This window comes from Hyalella azteca, unplaced genomic scaffold, assembly GCF_000764305.2.
Source record: "Hyalella azteca isolate HAZT.00-mixed unplaced genomic scaffold, Hazt_2.0.2 contig5927, whole genome shotgun sequence".
In the NCBI taxonomy this organism is placed as follows: Eukaryota; Metazoa; Arthropoda; class Malacostraca; order Amphipoda; family Hyalellidae; genus Hyalella; species Hyalella azteca.
This window is the reverse complement of record NW_025936103.1, coordinates 348,610-365,049: the sequence shown is the minus strand read 5'-3', so window position 1 is coordinate 365,049 and position 16,440 is coordinate 348,610. Positions and strand designations below refer to the sequence as shown.

The 16,440-nt window shown below is 40.9% G+C and overlaps 2 protein-coding genes across 2 annotated transcripts; both read left to right on the top strand.

Moving 5' to 3' along the window:
* The first annotated feature begins 1,922 nt into the window (after positions 1-1,922).
* On the top strand, positions 1,923-4,665 carry LOC108669868 (clotting factor G beta subunit). Its single transcript, XM_018157300.2, has one exon. The coding sequence runs from the start codon at positions 2,124-2,126 to the stop codon at positions 3,399-3,401; it is 1,278 nt and encodes a 425-aa protein (XP_018012789.1). The 5' UTR covers positions 1,923-2,123; the 3' UTR covers positions 3,402-4,665.
* A 2,817-nt stretch (positions 4,666-7,482) lies between these two features.
* On the top strand, positions 7,483-14,739 carry LOC108669864. The gene is made up of 2 exons (XM_018157295.2): positions 7,483-8,946; positions 11,799-14,739. Exons 1-2 carry the CDS (start codon positions 7,672-7,674, stop codon positions 13,080-13,082), a joined length of 2,559 nt encoding a protein of 852 aa, XP_018012784.2. The 5' UTR covers positions 7,483-7,671; the 3' UTR covers positions 13,083-14,739.
* The last annotated feature ends 1,701 nt before the right edge of the window (positions 14,740-16,440 follow it).

The window sequence follows — 16,440 nt, the reverse complement described above, 5'->3', positions numbered from 1 at the left end:
GTGATGATGTGGTGACGTGGCAAAGACGTGATGATGTGGTGACGTGGCAAAGACGTGATGATGTGGTGACGTGGCAAAGACGTGATGATGTGGTGACGTGGCAAAGACGTGATGATGTGTTGACGTGGCAAAGACGTGATGATGTGTTGACGTGGCAAAGACGTGATGATGTGTTGACATGGCAAAGACGTGATGATGTGGTGACGTAGCAAAGACGTGATGATGTGGTGACGTAGCAAAGAAAGTGATGATGTGGTGACGTAGCAAAGACGTGATGATGTGGTGGCGTAGAAAAAACGTGATGATGTGATGACGTTGCAAAGACGTGATGATGTGGTGACTTAGCAAAGACGTGATAATGTGGTGACGTAGCAAAGACGTGATAATGTGATGACGTAGCAAAGACGTGATGATGTGGTGACGTAGCAAAGACGCGATGATGTGGCGACGTAGCAAAGACGTGATGATGTGGTGACGTAGAAAAGACGTGATGATGTGGTGACGTAGCAAAGACGTGATGAGGTGGTGACGTAGCAAAGACGTGATGATGTGGTGACGTAGCAAAGAAAGTGATGATGTGGTGACGTAGCAAAGACGTGATGATGTGGTGACGTAGCAAAGACGTAACGATGTGGTGACATAGCAAAGACGTGATGATGTGGTGACGTAGCAAAGACGTGATGATATGGTGACGTAGCAAAGACGTGATGATTTGGTGACGTAGCATAGACGTGATGATGTGGTGACGTAGCAAAGACGTGATGATGTGGTGACGTAGCAAAGACGTGATGATGTGGCGTGGTTGACAATATAACGTGTCGGATGAGGTAAGGATTGAGACGTGGTTGACAATATAACGTGTCGGATGAGGTAAGGATTGAGGCGTGGTTGACAACATAACGTGTCGGATGAGGTAAGGATTGAGGCGTGGTTGACAATAACGTGTCGGATGAGGTAAGGATTGAGACGTGGTTGACAATATAACGTGTCGGATGACGAAAAATGCCTTCCTTTGTTAAATAAAAAAAAGATAATTATCGAATAATTGTCGCCCAACCCAAATTCTTTAGTCATCGCTCCTTTAAAGTAACAAAAAACTCGTCATGAAAAATTTTTAATGGTCTGCAATCTGCAGGCAGCCCTTATTGAACTGTGGCATAGAGAAATAGCTGGGATTGATAGATTTGAATTAAAATTCGATATTTACTCATGTGAGAGTAAACTCAATTCAAACTAGAATATCAAGTTTGCTTCAAATGTCAAAACTTTACTTGAGGAGATCTGTGTTAAATGTGCTTGAACGTTCCTTGATTTGCGTACAGAACTTTTATTTCAAATAATCTACTGAATTCGGTGAGATGGATTTATGATAACGTGGTTAGGAATAAAAGTTTTCCTAAATTTCACGGATCAGCAATTCGTGCAACACTGGGCTTAACCGCTAGTTATATATAAAAGCAAACTTCGTCTGAAAGATTTTCTCATAAAGCCTTAGCAAGTCACTTCGTCATTGGAACTCTTGAAAACTACATATAATGTCATTGAACTTAAGAAAGTTTTCTGCGTGTATTCGTTTGAAGAATCGTACAGAACCAACGGGTGCTTCTATTGAAGAGTCGACGTATACTGAGTGTCGAGTTACTGGGACGCAGTATAGACCCCTGCATAGCCCTTGGCTTACGGCATGTGTAAGAAGTGATAGTATGGGGTACAATTCTGTGGAGTAGGACCTGTTGACAATTGACTATTTGATTCACCAGGCTGTGGCGTGAGGTAGGTGTTGCTTAAAGTTGGTGTGTGGAGATGACTCAGTTACCTACAGCTTCTTGGGTGTGAGCTGAGTTTAGTTATTGCATTATAGGGTAGGCGATGGCGCTAGGGCTTGTTTTTGACCTAAATTTGTGGTGTAGGGCTGCGCTCCCAAGTTACTCAAGTCCGCAACCCGCAGTCGTTCGGTGATCGTAACCGTGCGAGGACGCTCTAATACCGTCTCTAATGTTTGCTTGCCACATCCGTCTTTGACTTATCTCGTAATTTACTGGAAAGTAAGCATTGCCACGTCTCGTTAAACTCAAGATTCCCGAAATCAGAGACAAATATTGTACTTTGAGGAATTTACCAACATGCCAGTATTATTTGCTTTTGTACTAATTCTCTCCTTAGGGAGTGAGAATTGTGCGGCAACTTACTGCGGCGAAACTAATATTGCCCTTCAAACTGATAAAGTGTACGAATTCTCGTCTGTAGGTGAACCAAGTCCCGCCCCAGGCACGACATACTCGTGTCTTTTCGAAGGCTATGCTCCAGTTGGCCAAAAGATATCCGTGCTCTGCCATCCAGGGGCTGTAATGTACGACCGCAACTGCTCTTACGCAAAGTTCCTGTATTCGCCTTCCGGGGATACCGACTACGCCGATGCCGTGACTTATTGTGGCTACACTCAGGCGCTGAACTTTACGACGCTCACTAACAGAGTAGCGCTGAAATTCATCCACACAGTCCCCAAGGATGTGATTCTGTCTGGATACATTTGTTACGTAGGCACTCCGCCTCCCACTCTCATTAGAACTACTGCAACGATAAGGACTCCAACGACAGCTACTTCCACCCAAACCCCCTCCGTAAGCAACTGTGACTGTGGATTCGAGAATCCAGGGCCCAGAGTGGCAGGTGGTGGTATTGCATCGACGGCTGAATATCCTTGGATGGTTGGCATCCTTAAAAATGGAAAAAACAGACTTTCTTGCGGAGGAAGCCTCATCTCCAATCAGTGGGTGCTGACGGCCGCGCACTGCATGACAGATGAAACACCCGAGAACGTAGAGGTGGTGCTGGGTACAAATCTGGTTGGGCTAAACCAGCAGTCCGGCAGAAGAGTCAAGGTATCTCGGGTAATTATCCATCCTTATTATAGACCCAGATATATGAAGGATAATGACATTGCCTTGCTGAAGTTGGCTGACCGAGTGACGTATTCGAACAGAATTTTACCCGTGTGTCTACCTTACAATTTGCGGCACTCTGACTACGAAGGTACTTATGGAACTGTAACGGGGTGGGGCAGTGTTGGTGAACTAAAAGATTTGTCTGAAGTTCTAAAGGATATTGATCTCCGCATCATGAGCTATGAAGAGTGTATCGTTTACTACCGCGGCATGGGGTTCTATAAAATCACAGATAATATGTTTTGCACTGCGAGACCTTCCCAGGGCGTGTGTAAAGGAGATTCAGGTGGCCCGCTGACCGTCCAGTCTAAAGGACGTCACATCCAGCTGGGTATTGTATCCTGGGGTTTCCCGCCTTGTACAGATCCTTTAAACCCCAGTGTTTATACGAAAGTTACTAATTTCCTCAGATGGATCGAAAATAACACGCATGAGACCTTCTGCAAAGTGAATTAATATATTGTGGTATATTACAAGATTCTGATGTAAGTAAAGAAAAATCTGCAGGCAAATTTTGGTATTGCACTTATGTTGAGCTCATACGATGTTCGTGTAAAACCCTAGCAAATTGATGAGCATATAGAGATATGAATGTATATTGATTCATGCACGCTCAGCTTTCACGTAGTCACCGAAATTTCTCGACCTTGTACAAACTTGGCAAATTATTCCCCTATCGATAGTGAGAACTACGAAATTGATTTAGTCCATGCAATAATGCGTCATTCAACTGGCAGTAAATATTAGCGTATCGAATTGAGGACAGCGGTTGAAAATATAGGGGCTGATGAATCTATTAACTTCAACGCAGACAAAAAGTACATCTTATATAGAAGCTTTGCAACGGCATTTGAAAACAGATGCCGAGATGGAACCTTGATTAAGGATGGCTAAATTAATTTCTTATTTCAAATGCATCCTAATGATACTTTAGCTTAGGAAAGTTTTAGCTGTATTATTAGAGGCCGAAGTTATAGGACGTATAGATGATTACATCAATCAGTATAGGCAATTGAAATTGATAATCTGCGTGAATGGAGATTGTTCGTTGAACCCGAATGAAAGGCACGACGTTGGGCATTACGAAAATGATCTCGTTATTAGTATGTGCATTTGCATGTCCAGTGAAAATGGTCATGTTAGGATAGAATTGCTGTAATTGGCATGGTAGCACAACAGATTAACGTCGATGATAAGCACGTTCATGATCGATTTTAGGTGCTTTAGCGAATGTATAAAAGCGTATTGATCTGTTGAACGCTTTTGAATCGCAAAACGTTTTTTCAGATCCACAGTATTCGATGTTGAGGAATTGACGATTCGTCTGAAAATTTCTCGTCTGTCGCTCAATGACTGTGCATTTACTTGTGTCCAAGATTCAATGAAGAGGCCTGGTTGGTATCTAGTCGGTTTTCATATTTATGCTAATAAACCTCTTTATTTAATTAGCATTGAGTAATGGTGTCTGCTCAGTAGCCCTGTTGAGTTTTGAAGATTGTTTGTCCGTTTTCTGAATTGATGTAATATAATAAAATCTGGATCAAACATTTAGATTCGTGAAACCCTATTGCTGATGGTTGGTAATGAATATAGCCTTCCTCTCGTTAGAAGCGCAGATTTTCAAAGTCTCGTTTACTGGTAAAGAACGTTTCTCCTAACAAATGTTAAATTGCCATGTCAAGTTAAGAATGTCCAATGCAACAATTATTAATAAAGTTTGTTGAGTTAATTGACTTCGGCATTGAATATTATTCCTAATTTTCTATTTAGTACAGCCTTTATTCATGACCGTTAATCTCTAGAGTGCGTCTAAATTAAATTCACCTCGTCAATTTCTTCTCCGATCTAATTGTCTGCTACAGCCGAACTGTGTATTTTTGCTAGTCTGCTCAGACGCTTAATGCAGACTTGGACTCGTTTGTTATGAAATTACAGACAATAGCATTCGAAACGTAACGGTCTGTGAATAGTGTTTAGGCAACTTTTTTTTCGGCAAGCGTATAGAATCAACCGCCTACATAAAACGCGCCTGAATTTCACTAAAAGATTTCCTCCATTGAATTAGTGAAATCCTCCCGTTCTACAAGACGAAAATAATGAGTCTAATTCATTTTTTACATGGCATTTATTGTTGACACATTTAATTTAAAGAAACCTAGTAGTTTTGAATGACCACAAACCTCCATCGTTCACCCAAGTTCTCTGCAAGTGTTCACTTGGAGGGCTATTGATAACTTTTTCAAAGTTTCAACTATTATTTAACTTTTGTCCAAACCCTATTGTTTGGGAGAATTCATTGAAACTTAAATCTTTTTGAAACTGCGATGTCGACAAAAAAACTTGTACAAATTGACAATTGTGACGAAGCCTCGCCACCTGTTGCGACTGGAATAGGGTGATCTCCACTCTTTTATTAATCAACTTTACCTCTCAGGGGGGACTTCTGACGGGTGTCTGTGCTCGTCAGAAGTCCTATGGGGGTTCGCGCTCCTAGGATGATTATTCCTGAGCGCCCCACCGCTGAGATCGTGGTGACTGACTGCAGGTCTCAGTTGTAGGGTTAATTTATTATGTAGGTAGGATTCCTTACATGAAGTTATTGTGTAGGTAGGATTCCTTACATTTCCCTTCTGTCTCCCTCATGCGGGAGGCCGACGTCCCGTGTAAGCGACCACTTGTTCGAGTATCTTAGTTTCTGTTGCTTTTCACCTGTCCTTCCTTGTCACCTGTCCCTCCTTGTCACTTGTCCCTCCTTGTCACTTCGTCTCTTTGAGATGCTAACGCTGCTTCCTTCGAGCCAGCTTCAGCGGGCTGGACAACTGAGACCTTCCGCTCCTTGTGGGTGATGATTAACTTTAGATTTTGAATAATTGAGACCTTCCGCCTCCTTAGCGATGTTATATTCTGACCTTCGGTGCGAAATAGCTTGATAGATGAAGGGCTAGCAAACCATTACACTACTACTACTATTTAACTTTAACAATTTAGTGCAAGATCTTAATTGCCGTTTTTGATTTTTTTTAAGTTTCAAGAATTTAATTCTAGAAACCTCACACTTGGCTGCCTTCAAACAATTTCACGACATGACGCATTTCCACAGAATGGATAAGCAAATGTTATCCTCACGTTGCGCCACTGTTATTTTACATAGAGGCAAGAGCTTGAAAATAGCGTTGGAAGCCAGTTTTAATTTACAAATAGTTACATAAAATAAATTGATGCAAATGGCTTGATTTTAGCTCAGGTGAAACCTCAACTACAGGTGCGTCGATAAATGCGATTATGTATTTAATAATCCACATTCAATATAATTTGTCCCGAATCAATTTATTCAATCTGCAAGTTCAAGCGGGAACTATCAGACGAGGAGAGATCCCCGAAAAATGCATGAATTATTTTGCGATTTGTTGAGGACTACTCATTGTTTTGTTACGAAGCTTCTCCTGTGATTCTTAAAACTTAACATTAAATAATTGTCTAGAAGTGAAACACGGTTAAAAAAGTTAACACTCTAAATAGAACAAATAATGCTTTAATTGAATGCATTTAAGTGAGGGAATATACATTGAAGAAATGTTAAACTAAAGACGTGCTTGACGAGAGACATGTTTGACAATATAACGTCTGTAGATGCCTCTACCGTGCATCGGATGATTGTAGAATACTGTGATAGAAAGGGCTGGGAAGGATAGATTTGAAATTAAAATGCGATAGTTCCTCATGTTGGAGTAAACTCAATTCAAACTAAAAAAATCAAGTTTCCTTCATATATACAAACAGGACTTGAATCGGGGTTCTGTGCTTAAGGTATGTTTGAACGGTGCTTCATTTGAATTTAGAATTTATCTTGAAATTATCAATTGATTCGGATGATGAAATTAAGAATAGAAGAATGGGTGGCCGAGTGGTTACAGTTCAGAGTACTAGCATTGGAGTAGAGAGGTGTGAGTTCAATAATATAATAGCTTATATATATCAATAACATAATGGGAATCTCAGCTTCCATTTGTTCCAATTTCTGGTCAGAATCGGCCAGAGGCTGGACGGTTAAGCTACGCAAAGTGGGAGTAGTGAGTTGCGTGTTCGAGACCGCAACAAGCTGTGAATGTTCTGCGATATGAAGAAGAAGCGACAGGCCTACGGCCTAATGAACGCATAGTCCGCAATTTTTATATTATTTAATGAGAATATGGCGATTCTCAGCGTACAATTATTGTCAATCCGTACAATCGGCTTAATAATAAACGCATTGTCCGCCATTTTTATATTTTTTAATGAGAATATGGCGATTCTCAACGTACAATTATTGTCAATCCGTACAATCGGCTTAAGCGCTAGTTATAAATAGAAACGAACTTGACCTGAAAAATTTTATCGTTATGTCATAGTATATCACTTCGTTATGGAAACTTTTGAGGACTTTCTAGTTTAGTATATGTACTGAAATTTCGACCAGATATCTAGGCATATTAGTTTAGGGAATCTTACAGAAAAAAGTGACGTACGCTTCTAACATTGATGAGCCGATGTAAATTGAGAGTTTGAACTAAACGTCCACAGTCTCTCCTTGAACCTGACCGTGTGCAGATCCAGCAATACATTCTCTGCATGTCATTGCCTACTGTGACTCGCCACTCCATTTGCTTCGGTTGTTAGCTTTCTTATTCAAACAATTCCCGAAAGTAAGGAAAATCATCTTGATTGGATCCAGAGGAAACTTGCGAATATGTTGGTATTGTTTGCGATTTTAACAACCATCGCCATGAGTTGTGAAGTAAAATGTTGTAGTAACGAGAGTAATATTGCTCTTCAAACTGATAAAGTGTATGAATTCAAAACTATTAATGAGTTCGGCGTAGACCCAGGCACGTCATACACATGCGTTTTCGAAGGCTTTGCCCCCTTTGGACAAAAAGTTTCCGTGCTCTGCCACCCCCTGTCCATCATGTACGACCGCGACTGCAAATACGCTAAGTTCTTGTATTCACCTTCCGGGGATACCGACTACGCCGATGCCGTGACTTATTGTGGCTACACTCAGGCGCTGAATTTTACGCCGCTTACTAACAGAGTAGCGCTGAAATTCATCAACACGGTCCCTGAGGATGTCCCTCTGCCAGGATACTATTGTTACGTAGGCTCTCGACCCTCTTTCATCAGAAATAGTGCTACGATAAGGACTCCGACGGCTGCGTCTCTCGCCAAAGCTAAGCTCTTCTCAACTGCCTCCGTCGTAAGCAACTGTTACTGTGGATTCGAGAATCCAGGGCCAAGAGTGGCAGGTGGAGATACTGCGTCGACGGCTGAATATCCTTGGATGGTTGGGGTCATTAAAATTGAAATAAACAGGCCTAACTGCGGAGGAAGCCTCATTTCCAATCAGTGGGTGCTGACAGCCGCGCACTGCATGATAGGTGAAACACTCGAGACCTTAGAGGTATTGCTGGGTACAAATCTGGTTGGGCTAAATCAGCAGTCCGGCAGAAGAGTTAAGGTATCTCGGATAATTATCCATCCTTATTATAATGGAGTTACGTATGATAGTGACATTGGCTTGCTGAAGTTGGCTGCCCGAGTGACTTATTCGAACATAATATCCCCCGTGTGTCTACCATTCAATATGCGGCAGTCGGACTACGAAGGTACTTATGGAACTGTAACGGGGTGGGGCAGGGTTGGTGAACTAGAAGATCTGTCTGAAGTTCTAAAAGAAGTTGATCTCCGCATCATAGGCTTTAAAGAATGTATTGCATACTACCCCGGCAGTTCGCTGTATGAAGTCACGGATAATATGTTATGCACCCTAAGACCTGGCCAGGACTCGTGTAGAGGAGATTCAGGTGGTCCGCTGACCGTCCAGTTTAAGGGACGTCACATCCAGCTGGGGATTGTATCCTGGAGCCTCCCGCCGTGTGCAGATCCCTTAAAACCAGGAGTCTATACGAAAGTTACTAATTACCTTGAATGGATCGAAGAAAACACAGAAGAGACGTTCTGTAAAGTGAATTGATATCCTATGGTAAATTTAAAAATTCTGATGTAAGTAAAGAAAAATATGTCAGCATGTTATGTTATTGTACTATGTTAAGTTAGTTAGATGTCTGTGTACACTCCTAGCAAAACTTTCTCCAACTTCCATTTGTCACGCGTAAATTGTAGAGCATGGAAAGATGAAAGTGTATAGGTTCTTGAACCCATGTATATTTTAAACGCGCTCGCCGAAATTTTTTAACCTTAAATAAAAAACCTTGGCAAATCATCCCCCCGGTTGATGGTGTGGAGTAATGAAATTGATATAGTTCAATTCTGCGTCATTCCACTGGCTGGAAATATATTTTTTAACTTCTGTCTTAATCCTATAGTTTGGGAGAATTGTTTGAACTTAAATAATTTTAAAGTAGCGTTGTCGACAAAAAACTTATAAAAATTGATAATTGTGACGAAGCGGCAGGAAATAGGTTGATCCCCACTCCTAAGAATTAACTTCAACCATTCTAGTTTTCTAAGCTGTATTAATTGCCGTTATAAAAGTCTAAATGAGAAATTTTAAGAGAATTTAATTCTAGAAACCTTGTAAAGATTTGAGATCGTCAGTTATTTGACGACTTTTTTTGTATCAATATCCACTGGTAGGTTCCGTAATAAAAAAACATTCATATTTAATCAAACGAGTTAATTGTGTCACACTTGGCTGCCTTCAACAGATTTGAAATTAATATGCGATAGTCTCTTATGTTGGAGTAAACTCAATTCAAAAGTAAATAATAAATTTTCCTTCATACATCTCAACAGGACTTGAACGAGAGTTCTGTGCTAGATGTATGTTTAAACTGACCTCCATTTTAATATAAAATTTTTGCTTCAAATAATCAACTGTTTCGGATGATGGGATTAAGGCTTGTAGTCACAGTGTGGCGAAGTCTGAGAGCGAGGTATTCGCGACCATCCTGTGAAATCCCCGATCGGTTCTATCAGCTCGGCTAGTCGCTGCTCTAGAGCTTGTGGTCCTTGGGCCATACATTTAAAACTAACTCGCCAAGTGAACGTAAGTACTTACGCTCTATTTTCTTGTCTATGATTGGTGGATTTTGCTTGCGTGGCCGTCAATGATTGGCTGATGGACTTACGATCTCTTAACTTTTTTTGAAAGTATGGGCCCTTCTTGTAATATGATATCCTAGCCAACTCCTTTTTTTTGCGGCAACTATTGGCTTTCAGGTGGCCGAGGAATGGCCAGATGTCGACTATAACTAATTTGCCTCGGCCGACGGCTGGCCACGTATTATTCCTCGCCTCTCATTGAGTTTCCCTTCTCCGTACTGCCCTTCGTGGAATAACAGTGGCGATACTTAAAAAAAAAGTTAAGAGATCGTAAGTTCATCAGCCAATCATTGTCGGCTTTTCAAGCAAAATCCACCAATCATAGACAAGAAAATAGAGCGTAAGTACTTACATTCACTTAGCGAGTTCTGAAAGTATGGCCCCTGGCAGGAAAGTAATATACAGCATCAGTTTCCCCTCGTACCTTCCACAACGCCTGCATTTGAGCAGTTAGTACATGAGATTTTTACTCCTCTTGGCAGTTGGCTCGTATATAACTAGTTTTTGGCGAGAAATATTTTTAAAATAGATGTTGATTCAGACATGTGTATTTAATCCTGACGGGTAGAGAATAAATAATTTTACTGCCTTATGTCACACAAATTTTCGGTAAGTCGTATGTAAAATGAACATCGATTTACAACATTTTCCTCTATCATAACAGATGTTATACAAAGTTAACATACTTTTTTTTATCAATAGAGAAATTTCAAATGAATAGCTGAATAAGCATGTAAATATTCATATTGACATTTCATTTACTACTGGAGTCATAATGAAACAAAGTATATATATAGTGACAGAATCCCATTCGGCACCAGCCGAGTATGCCTGAGGGGGATTACAGTTGAGAGTACTAGCATTGCAGCTAAGATGTGCGGATTTATAATAATAAGTAATAATGGCGGTTTCAGCGTTATTAGGCTGTAGGCCTTTCGCCGATTCTTAACATCTCAGAATATTCACAGCTTGTTGCGGTCTCGAACGCGTAACTCACTGCTTCAATTTTGCTTTACTTAATTAACCGCTCGGCCTCCTCGCCGATTCTGACCAGAAACTGGTGCACAGAGCTGGGATCGAACCCGCACCTCTTTACTCCAATCTTGCTACTCTGGACTGGCCACCCTGTGATTCCAGCTACCGGTGCGCCAGTTTCTGGTAAGATTCGGCGAGGAAGCCGGACGGTCAAGCAACGCAAAATAGGAGCAGTGAGTTGCGTGTTCGAGACCGCAACAAGCTGTAAATGTTCTGCGATATTAAGAAGCAGCGACAAGCCTACGAAGTAATAAACGCTGAATCCGCTATTACTATATTATTTATTAAAAATAAGGGGATTCTGAACGTACACATATAGTCAATCCGTAAAACTTCGGCTTAAGCGTTAGTTATATCTAAAAACGAACTTGGCATGAAAGATTTTCTTGTAAAGCCGTTTCAGTTAATCGCCTCGTCATTGAAACTAATGAAGAATTTTAGTTCAGTAAGTGAACTTAAATTTCAGGTAATCCAGGCTTTTTCATTCAAGGAATCTTACAGAAATAACGGACGCATCTAAAATCGATTAGCCGACGTATATTGAGAGTGTGAACTAAATTACCACAGTCTCTCCTTCAACCTGACCGTGTGTAGACCCAGCAATCCAGTCTCTGCTTGCAAGTTCTCACTGTGACTTTCTACGACATAAGCTTCGCTTATTAGGCTTTCCATTCAAACAATTTCTAAGAATAAGGAAATCCACTTGATTGTATCTAGAGGAAATTCACGAATATGATGGTATTATTTGCGATTGTAGTAACTCTCGCCTTGTGGGGTGAAGTGAAATGTTGTAGTAACGAGATAAATGTTGCTCTTCAAACTGGTAAAGTATACGAATTCTTATCTTTCAATGTAATCAGCGAAGGCCCAGGCACGTCACACACCTGCGTTTTCGAAGGCTATGCCCCTTATGGCCAAAAAATTTCCGTGCTCTGCCACCCCTTGTCCATCATGTACGACCGCGACTGCAGATACGCAAAGTTCCTGTATTCGCCTTCCGGGGATACCAACTATGCCGATGCCGTGACTTATTGTGGCTATCGTCAGTCGCTGATTTTTACGACGGCCACTAACAGAGTAGCGCTGAAATTCATCAACACGGTCCCTGAGGATGTCAATCTGCCAGGATACTATTGTTACGTAGGCACTCCGCCTCCCACTCTCGTTAGAACTACTGCAACGATAAGGACTCCAACGACAGCTACTTCCACCCAAGCCCCCTCCGTAAGTAACTGTGACTGTGGATTCGAGTATCCAGCGCCAAGAGTGGTTGGAGGTGGCGCTGCGTCGACGGCTGAATATCCTTGGATGGTTGGCATCGCTAATAGAGGAATAGACGATCCGTTTTGTGGAGGAAGCCTAATTTCCAATCAGTGGGTGCTGACGGCCGCGCACTGCATGAAAGATGAAGCAATGGAGAACGTTGAGGTAGTGCTGGGTACAAATACGTTTGGGCTAAACGGAAAGTCCGGCAGAAGAGTAAATGTATCTCTGGTAATTATCCATCCTTATTCCGGCATTAATCTTGGTTATGACATTGCCTTGCTGAAATTGGCTGCCCGAGTGACGTATTCGAACAGAATTTCCCCAGTATGTCTACCTTTCAATTTGCAACACTCGGACTACGAAGGTACTTATGGAACTGTAACAGGGTGGGGCAGGGCTAGTGTACAAGGGGAATCGTCTAAAGTGCTAAAGGAAGTTAATCTCCGCATCATAAACAACAAAGAGTGCACTTTTTACTACCGCGGCAAGGAATATTTGGCCATCACTGACAATATCGTCTGCACTTTAAGAACTGATGGCCAATCCGGGTGCGACGGAGATTCGGGAGGTCCGCTGACCGTCCAGTCTAAGGGACGTCACTTTCAGCTGGGAATCGTAATGGGAGGCCTCCAACCGTGTACAGATCCTTTACACCCCGGGTTATATGAGAAGGTTGCTAATCACCTTCAATGGATTGAATACAACACGAGAGAGACCTTCTGCCGCGCGAATTAATATGCCAATCCCATGGTAAATATAAAGTTTCTGATGCAGCTTAAAAATTGTACAGGTAATGTTTTTGTAATTCACTGAAGTGGAGCTCGTAGGATGATTGTGTAGAACCTTAGCAAATTATTTACGATTTCCATTTGTTACGCGCTAATAGTTGAGCAATAAAACGTAAATTTATGTAGATTTTTTGGCTCGAAGTATTGACGTAATATAACAGTAGTTTTCTTACCTAATAAATACGAAGCAAATTATTCTCCGATTGATTAAAAGGAAAAGACCGATAGTTATTTAGTTAAATACCGCCTCATTCTCCTTGCCGTAAATGTTTGCATATCGAATCATGAACAGATGTTAATCATTCAAAGAAATTGTTGTTACCGGACTTGAAAATGGATAATGGAAAATTGTTAATAAACTTAATTATGGCTATCCAAATTCTCGTTTAGAATGCCTCCCAATGTTTAAAATAGCTTTCGCTTAATTTTCATAGGAACATGTTGTAGCAAAAACAATTGCGCAAGATGCAGAAAATGTGAGTGATGCGAATGAATGGAAACCGTCTGTCAAGCTCGAATGATAGTCTCCATAAAACGTTCTTGTACTTAGTAGGCGTTTGCATGTACAATTTTCGTGTACTAATGCTGATAAAATTACTGGACTGGTTGGATTGATCGGATATAACGTGTCCGTGGCAACGGTACAACCTCGACCGTTAACCATGCAATGTGTTGAAAGATTTTAATTTCTGGAAGAAATCTACGTAATGACGTCGACCTGAACTATAATAGGACTCTTCATGGTCGAGCAGTGGAAAATGAAATCATAGACCGGTTCTCCAGATCTTCTGCATTCGATATTAAAGGATTGAAGACTCTTGCTGAATATTGTTTCGCCTGTTCTGGCTAAAGAGGATGGGTGCCTATATATAAATAAAAAAATTTAACAAGGGTCCTAGTTGGTATTTAGAGTTCATTTTGAGTTCAAACCTCTTGATTTAGCTTAAACTGCTGGAATCTCTCTTGATTTTTAGAAACCTATATTGATTTTTGGAACTGCTGGAATTGGCCTGGTATATCACTCCAGAGTTTTTTGTCGATGCTAAGCCCTTTCATGATCAATTGTAGGTACTGTAGTGTATGTATAAAAATGCATTGATCTGTACTAAAGTGCAGGGCCGCCAACTGAAGTTGAATCTCGAAACGTTTCTTCAGATCGACAGTATTCGATGTTGAAGAATTGACGAATCGTCTCGACTGGCGCTTGATGACTGTTCATCTACTTATGTCTGAAATTCAATATGGAGAGGCCTAGGTGGTATTTAGTTGATCATATTTGTATCTATAAACATCTGTGTTTGATTGACATAAAGTTATGTTGCCGGCTCAGTAGCACTGCTGAGTTTTGAAGATTCTTTTTGCGTGTTCTGAATAAATGTCATATACTCGAATCCGGGTCGAATATTTAGATTCGAGAAACACTTGCTGGTGATTGGAAATAAATGTAGCATTCATTTCGTTACAACCGCAGATTTTCAAATTCTCATTTCCTGGTCATGAATGTTTCTGATATCAAATGTTAAATTGCCACGTCAAGTTAAAATGTCCAATGCAAAAATTATTAATAAAGTTTGTGGAGTCATATGACGTCGGCATGGATTTTTCTTTCCAATCTTATTTTTCCTACAGCATTCATTCATACCCGGAAATATCTGGAGCGCGATTAAATTCAACTCGTTATTTTCTATTCCGATTGATTAGTTTGAAAGTGCCAAACTGTTCATTTTTTCAGGTCTGCTAAGTGGAATAAGACGCTTAATGCAGATTTTGACTCGTTGGTTATGAAATTACTCATAAGGGCATTCGAAACGTAACGGTCTTTGAATAGTTTAGACAACTTTCCTAAAGGAGTGCAGAATTGATCGCCTCCACATAACATGTGCCTGAATTTCACGGTAAGATTTTCTCCATTGAATTAGTGACATCCTCCCGTTCTACATCGACGAAAATAAAGAGTCCAATTAATTTTTTCACGGCATTTATTGTTGCCACATTTTTTTAAAGACGCCTCTAGTAAAATTAAATGACGACAAAACCTCCATCGTTCACCCAAGTTCTCTGCCAGTGATCACTTGGAGGGCTATTGGAAACTTAAAAGTTTAAACTATTATTTAACTTCTGTCCAAACCCTATAGTTTGAGAATTTATTGATACTTTAATCTTTCTAAAACGGCGTTGTCGACCAAAAACTTAAAAAGATAATTGTGACGAAGCCTCGCCACCTGTTGCGGCAGGAATAGGTTGATCTCCACTCTTCCAGCAATTAACTTTAACCATTCTAGTTTTCTAAGTTCCGTTAATTGCCGTTCTTGAAAATTTTTACTTAAAATGGAACCTCGCTAAGGTTTGAGATCGTCTGTTAATATGACGACCATTTTTACTGACAAAATCTGCTCGTAAGTTCCGTAATAAAACTAACGTTCGTATTTCATCGAACGAGTTGATTGCGTTACACTTTGCTGCATATACACTTGCACGACATGACGCACACTTGGCTGCCTTCAAACACTTGCATCGGGTGAATGTTTAATCCTGTGACATAGAGAAAGGGCTGGGAGTGATAGATTTGAAATTAAAATGGGATAGTTTCTTATGTTAGAGTAAACTCAATTCAAAACTAAAAAGAATCAAGTTTCCTCGAAATATCTAAACAGTACTTGAATGGGTGTTCTGAGCTTATTGTATGTTTGCACAATCTTTCGTTTTAATATAGAACTTTTGATTCAAATTATTAACTGTTTCGGATGATGGGATTACAGTGGTTACAGTTCAGAGTAGTAGCATTGCATCAGAGATGTTCGGGATCAGTGATACTATAGAAGCTTATGTATATAAATAATATAATAGGGATTATAGCTTCCATGTGAGCAAATTTCTGGTCAGAATCGGCGAGGAGGCCGGTTGGTTCAGCAACAAAAAATTTGAGCTGTGAGTTGCGTGTTTGAGACCGTAACAAGATGCGAATGTTCTGCGATGTTAAGAAGCGGTGACATCAAACGGTCGGGAGCGCAGCCGTGGGTAACGAAATTGACTCGTAAACAGGCCCTGGGTCCAACGCCAACCATCAACATGCAATATCTACACATAGCCTCGGATCAATGAGCTGTGGGTAACTCCGGCTAACAGTAAATCCGCTTTGCACAACACAGCCAGTGCTTCACAGCGCCCCAGCACAACTGGCCGGAGTGCAACAGGCCCTACCGCAACAGGCGGCACAGGTTAGGTTAGGTTACGTTAGGAGTAGCTGTTGTGAAAGATCGAGTAAAGCCAGCGCCGCAATGTTGCCACAGTCGACCGCCTGCAGA

Coding starts and splice junctions, on each gene's coding strand:
- LOC108669868 (XM_018157300.2), top strand. CDS start 2,124: ATGCCAGTATTATTTGCTTTTGTACTAATTCTCTCCTTAGGGAGTGAG.
- LOC108669864 (XM_018157295.2), top strand. CDS start 7,672: ATGTTGGTATTGTTTGCGATTTTAACAACCATCGCCATGAGTTGTGAA. Junction 8,947..11,798: donor CAGAAGAGACGTTCTGTAAA/GTGAATTGATAT, acceptor GATTGTATCTAG/AGGAAATTCACGAATATGAT.